Source organism: Coffea arabica, chromosome 4c (genome assembly GCF_036785885.1).
Source record: "Coffea arabica cultivar ET-39 chromosome 4c, Coffea Arabica ET-39 HiFi, whole genome shotgun sequence".
Classification (NCBI taxonomy): domain Eukaryota; kingdom Viridiplantae; phylum Streptophyta; class Magnoliopsida; order Gentianales; family Rubiaceae; genus Coffea; species Coffea arabica.
Window position 1 is genome coordinate 15694619 of NC_092316.1, and position 6193 is coordinate 15700811.

At 35.9% G+C, this 6193-nt stretch overlaps 1 protein-coding gene across 1 annotated transcript; it reads left to right on the forward strand.

The window, feature by feature from the left end:
• The first annotated feature begins 210 nt into the window (after window positions 1-210).
• On the forward strand, window positions 211-843 carry LOC113739046 (uncharacterized). The gene has a single exon (XM_027266293.1). It carries the CDS (start codon window positions 211-213, stop codon window positions 841-843), a length of 633 nt encoding a protein of 210 aa, XP_027122094.1.
• Window positions 844-6193: the final 5350 nt, after the last annotated feature.

Here is a 6193-nt window from a genome sequence, read left to right on the forward strand (position 1 = left end):
GGATGTGATCGGAACTATTGATCTTCCTGCTTCAAATGGGCATCGATTCATCTTAGTGGCGATTGAATATTTCACCAAATGGTTGAGGCAGTGTCCTATAAGCATGTGATTAAGAAAGTGGTGTCGAATTTTTTGAGAAATAATATCATCTGTCGTTTTAGGGTACCAGAGACGTTAATCACCGATAATGCCAAAAACCTCAACAATGATATGGTGGATGGATTATGTGAACAGTTCAAGGTCAGACATCAAAATTCTGCCATTTACAGGCCTCAGATGAATGGAGCCGTCGAATCCGCAAATAAGAATTTGAAAAAGATTATTCGTAAGATGACTGAAGCACACCGGGATTGGCATGAGAAACTGCCTTATCCACTGATGGCGTACAGAACTACAATCAGAACTTCTACAGGGGCAACTCCTTACTCTCTTATGTATGGAATGGAAGCAGTACTGTCTACAGAAGTTGAAATTCCTTCCTTACGCATTCTAATGGAGGCTCAGATAGAAGAAACTGAATGGGCCCGAGAACGTCAGGAGCAGTTGTCTCTCATTGATGAAAAGAGGTTGAATGCTGTCTGCCATGGACAATGTTATCAGCAACGAATGGCTCGGACTTACAATAAAAAAGTCAAGCCCCGTTTGTTTGACGTTGGAGATAAGGTTTTGAAATGGATTCTTCCAATGCAAGATGAGGCTAAAGGGAAGTTTGCTCCCAATTGGCAAGGACCATTCATTGTTAAGAAAGTGCTATCTGGAGGAGCGCTTATTCTTATGAAAATGGACGGTCAAGTTTTTCCCCAACCAATCAATGCAGACATGTGCAAAAAGTTTTTCATTTGATTATAAAATTTTTTTTTTAAAATACTGCAAGAGACGGATTTCAGACATACTTCCTCTCATTTTTCCATTTCGATATTCTATCCCTAAATTTTCTTCTTTCCTTTTGACTTTTCATAACCATTTTCCTTTTCGTTTGGCTGTCCCTTAAGATCACTAACCCCATACTGGGGCAATTTGTTTCTAAAAAAAAAAATAGAAGAAGAAAAGAAAAAAAAGAAAATAGAGAAAAAAAAGAAAATAGAGATTCTGTCAGAATTAAACTGGGGCAAATTTTATCTCTTTCTCACCCTAGATCGGGGTAAGTTTTGAAAGAATGCTATCTCAAATGATTGCAAACCCATCATATGATCCGCTGTCAAGCCTTTCAAATCTTAACCTTTCCTTTGCCGAATTTCATCTTCTGCAGTATTTTGGAAAAAATTTTTCTTAATCAACTAGCAAATGATGTAAATACAAACTTGTTTGAAACATGTCAGAGAAGATTGTCTCACTGATGCTACTCATTATCAGAGCATGACTGTAGTGATACAGTAGGGGTTAAAATTATCTTGTCTATGTCTCTAAGTGAAAACCTGAAAGGGCACCTTCTAAAAAAAAAGTCAAAAAAAAGAAAACGAAAAACGAAAAAAAAAGAAAAAGAAAAGAAAAGAAAAAAGGGAAAAACAAAACAAGAAGAAAAAAAAATGATGAAAAGAGTGGGGATAACCTTAGTGAAAACCCGAAAGGGGGTTGAGGTAGGGTTTTGGAGTACAAGAGAATCAGTAACAGAGAAGAAGATGTTGAGGTCTGAAAGCTGGTGACTATGTTGATTTGGGTCTCTTTCATACTGTTGTTCTTTTGCCGACAATGAATTCCAAAATGGATGACTACGAAAGGGTTAGATGGAGCATTTTTCCTCATCAAAGGCCATCCTCTAAATACGAATCCAAATTTGGATCCTTGGGCCTATATTCAAAAATTCAACAATTTTGTTTTACTATTCTATTTGCTATTTCATTTATTTATTGTGTATCATTGTTTATTTCATATTAGCATTATTGCATGATGAATACTACTTTTTTTTAATTGTTTGTATTTTTCATTTTTTTTTTGTCTCATTCAAAAGACAATTCCCTTATAATTTATCTCTAAAGAGTCATGAAATTTAAGGTCCTATGATACTAAAGTACGGACGAACAATTGACATTTGACAGTTGCAAAGATTCTGAAGGGTTGTCGGCTGAACCTAAGGGAGCGATTGGTTGATATTGAAACTCATGTTTACATGGTTCTCAAAGCAAAGGGATCACGTGGTGGTGGCAATCTTTTTATCATAGTTGCTTATTTTCCTTTTTTCCTTTTTATAGGAAAGATTATGTGACACACTACTGGCTTAGTTGAGCATGATTCACACTGGGGCAAATGGCAAGTTTCGCTGTACATCCCCAAAGAAAGAAACAAAAATCATTATTCCCTTTCTTTTAAAGTTAAAAAAAAAATCATCAATCAAGAAAGTCGTAAGTCCACCAAGTAAGTTTGTCATGATTTATTACTACTTGAGCAACATGCATTTTAATCTTTCAGTTGGATGGTATTGAACTTGCATTTTCATTTCTTTCAGTGTTTAATTGGGCTTGGGTCAATCCCACCAATCTGTTTTTTTAAAAAAAAAAATCAATCAAGAAGATCAAATTTAAATTCCTGTTGGTGAGTCTCAGCGACCACCGCGCACCATTCTACCTCCCCTTCTTGACAATTTAAATTCTTGTTGGTGAGTCTCAGCGTCCACCACGCACCCTTCTATCTCCTCTTCTTGACAATTTAAATTTCTGTTGGTGAGTCTCAGTGTCCACCGTGTACCATTCTATCTCCCCTTCTTGACAATTTAATTTCCTGTTGGAGCGTAATCGCGTCCCTCAGCGCATCTTTTTTTAAAAAGATCAAATTTAATTTTCTGTTAGTGAGTCTCAGCGTCCACCGCGCACCCTTCTACCTCCCCTTCTTGACAATTTAAATTCTTGTTGGTGAGTTTCAGCGTCCACCGCGCACCCTTCTATCTCCCCTTCTTGACAGATCAGAAAATCAAATTTAAATTCCTGTTGGTGAGTCTCAGCGTCCACCGCGCACCCTTCTACCTCCCCTTCTTGACAATTTAAATTTCTGTTGGTGAGTCTCAGCGTCCACCGCGTACCCTTCTATCTCTCCTTCTTGACAATTTAATTTCCTGTTGGAGCGTAATCGCGTCCCTCCGCGCATCTTTTTCTAAAAAGATCAATTTAATTTTCTGTTGGTGAGTCTCAGCGTCCACCGCGCACCCTTCTACCTTCCCTTCTTGACAATTTAAATTTCTGTCGGTGAGTCTCAGCGTCCACCGCGTACCTTTCTATCTCCCCTTGTTGATAATTTAATTTCCTGTTGGAGCGTAATACCGTCCCTCCGCGCATCTTTTTCTAAAAGATAAATTTAATTTTCTGTTAGCGAGTCTCAGCGTTCACCGCGCACCCTTCTATCCCCATTCTTAGAGCGTAACCGCGTCCCTTCACGCATCTTTTTCTAGTTATGACAAGTTATTTTTCTTGACTGTTTTGATTAATAATTGTGCTTTCTCATTCATTTTGTGAAGTTTTAAGAGCTCAGACTTTTTCGACTTTGCAAAGATCACAGTTAGTCAATGCACTTGTTTCATTGTGGTTCACTTGCATTCGAACTACGTTTGACCTAATTCCCATAGTGGGATACGTAGGCAACTTTACATGGGTTCGATCACATTTTTTGCAATATTATTGCATCATTTTGTCCAATAATTTCAACCAAGTGTTGGCTTGTCTATTTTGGCTCAGGTACAGCTAGGAGAGACAGGTAAACAATTTGGTGTCTACGTTTTTGTCTTTAATTTCTTTGAAACTCTAGACAAAGAGGGGTAAGCTGTAGACACCAAATTTTTGTCAATTTTTAATGTTTTCCTGAATTTTTATCTATTTAATAAGTTATCTATTATTATTATTATTATTATTATTATTAATGTGTAATTTTCTCATTTTTGCAGGTTTATTTTAGAAAAAAAAAGAGAAAAAAACAACAACAAAACGAAAACAAACAAAAAAAAAGAGAAAAGTTAAAAAACAAAAAAAAATCAAAAATCAAATCAAAATCAAATTATTACAAAACTTACACATTTTCATCATTTTCCCTACCAAAAAACATTTAACCCATTCCTACACTCAACTTCCTTGATCTTTCTTGTCATCTGGTAAAAATAATCATTTTTGACCAAACAAACACACAAAGCTCTACGTTGGCTACAAATTCACTCTTCACTCGGCTCTCTCTCACAGAGAAGACAAGCCACAAAAAGAAAAAAAAAACACTCCAATCCCTCTAGGCTCACTTGGCAGAGGCAGAAAAAAAAACAAGAGGAGGAAACGCACGAGAGAAGAGGAAGGGAAGCTCTCGGAATTTTGCAGCCTGACCCCTCATTCTCCCTCTCTCAGACTTGGGCGGAGGAAAGAAACAGAGAAGAAAAAAAAAATCTTCCCCAACTCCTCTCGGTTCCATCTCAACCTCACACACATCTACATTGAGGTAATTTTTAGTTTTTGTCTAGCACATTAAATCAATGCTTCATTGTTTAGTTTTCTTTCGTTTCTGCTGGCTGCCTTGTATTGTTGTTGTTGCATTGCTGAAAATTGGGAAATGGCATGAACTAGATGAAGGAAAAGGAAATGTTTCTCATGCATGCATATTAACCGTTTGAAAAAATGCCAAAATGACAAACGAATTAAAAAGGTTAACATTGTACATGTTTTCTTGTCAAATAGGTGACCGTTTGCTAGTGTAGGTCTGAAAAGGTGTGGTTATTCAAAAATTTTTGGAGTTTTGAGTGTTAAAAGTTTTGAAGGATTTTTATTATTTTTTGGACTGTTTTGGTTTAATTTTTGTCATATCTGTTGTTACTTTCATTGATGTTAGTTGATAGTTAGGTTGTAAAAATCACAAGGAGTGTTGTAGTATAAATTTTATATTTTTTGGTGAAGATTTGGGTGTTTTAAAGAAATAAAAACTGGAATGTATTTTGATATTTTGGCCACTTTCGAATCGCCTTTTGTAAAAACTAAATCCGGAAATGGAATCTACGCGAAAATTAGAATGGGGAGGTGTATTTTGAGAAATTTTAACGACCGGAGAGGTCGCCGGCGACCGGCGGTCCGGCGGTGGTGCCGCCGTCGGCCGCCATGGCCGCCAGCTGAAGCCAAAGAAGAAGGGAAGGACTTCTTCAGCTGGCCGAAGAAGAAGGGAAGGAAACGGCCGGAAATGGAGGAAGAAGAAAGAAAGAAAAGAAAAGAAAGGACAGAAAAAAAAAAAAAAAAAAAGTGGGTTGGGTTAATTTTTTTAGTGGGCTTGTTTCTTAATTTCGGTTGGGTTAGAAGGTCAAACCTATGCTTCTTTTTTTTGGTTGGGCTTGAGGGATAAAAAGACGGGCTGGCCTGCTCGTTTCTTTTGGGCTTAGGTAGTATCCGGCCCAAATAAATAAAAATGACGGCCCGATGGCCTTTTTTCTCCCAAATCAGAAACCGAAATTTGCATTTTAGCCCCTGATCTTTGGAGTAGTTTCACTGCAGCCCAGACCATTTTAAATTTCTTGCATGTAGGTCCTTAAATTAATTTCACTTTGGTCCTTAAAATTTATCTTTCGTTTAATTTTGATCCCTGAACTTTGAAAAAATATAATTTTTATCCCCAAAAGTTTTTCAATCTTTGCAATTCAGTCCTTGGCAAATTTTGGCTCTCTTTATTATGATTGTTCCTTTTCTTTAATAACTAATTATGTTACTTTTGAACATATTCAACTTGTAATTTTTAGATGTTTTAAAATTCTTTATATTTGACATATTAGTGTGTATTTAGTACTTTTATTATTATTATTTTTTTAAATTGGTGTCATGATTCTTTTGTTCATTGTGAGTTTAAATAGGACAATTTGACTCCATTTAGTCACCACTTCAAACGGGAGATACTCCTATTTTTATTATTTCAATGTCAATTACGTGCTCTTATGTGCTCCTATGTGTTCCTATGTGTTTGTATATTTTTATATGCTTTATTTATTGAATTTAAATGTTCATTTAAATTTTCTTATGTTATATTTGTTTAGTTAATTTTTATAATTATTCGAAAGGCATTTAAATACCTCAAAAAATGTAATAGATAGGATAATTATGTTTGTTTCATTATATTTTCCCCTTTTAGATTGTAGTTGGGCTCCTCGATGTAATAGATAGGTTGTGTGTTTATGTGGCTTACGTGCTATATGTTTATCCGCATTTCTTAGGATTTTGGCATCTAGATATTATGTTTACGTGTTATGTGCTAT

What these genes read in the sequence shown, in the direction of transcription:
- LOC113739046 (XM_027266293.1), top strand. Translation starts at nt 211, where the DNA reads ATGGTGGATGGATTATGTGAACAGTTCAAGGTCAGACATCAAAATTCT.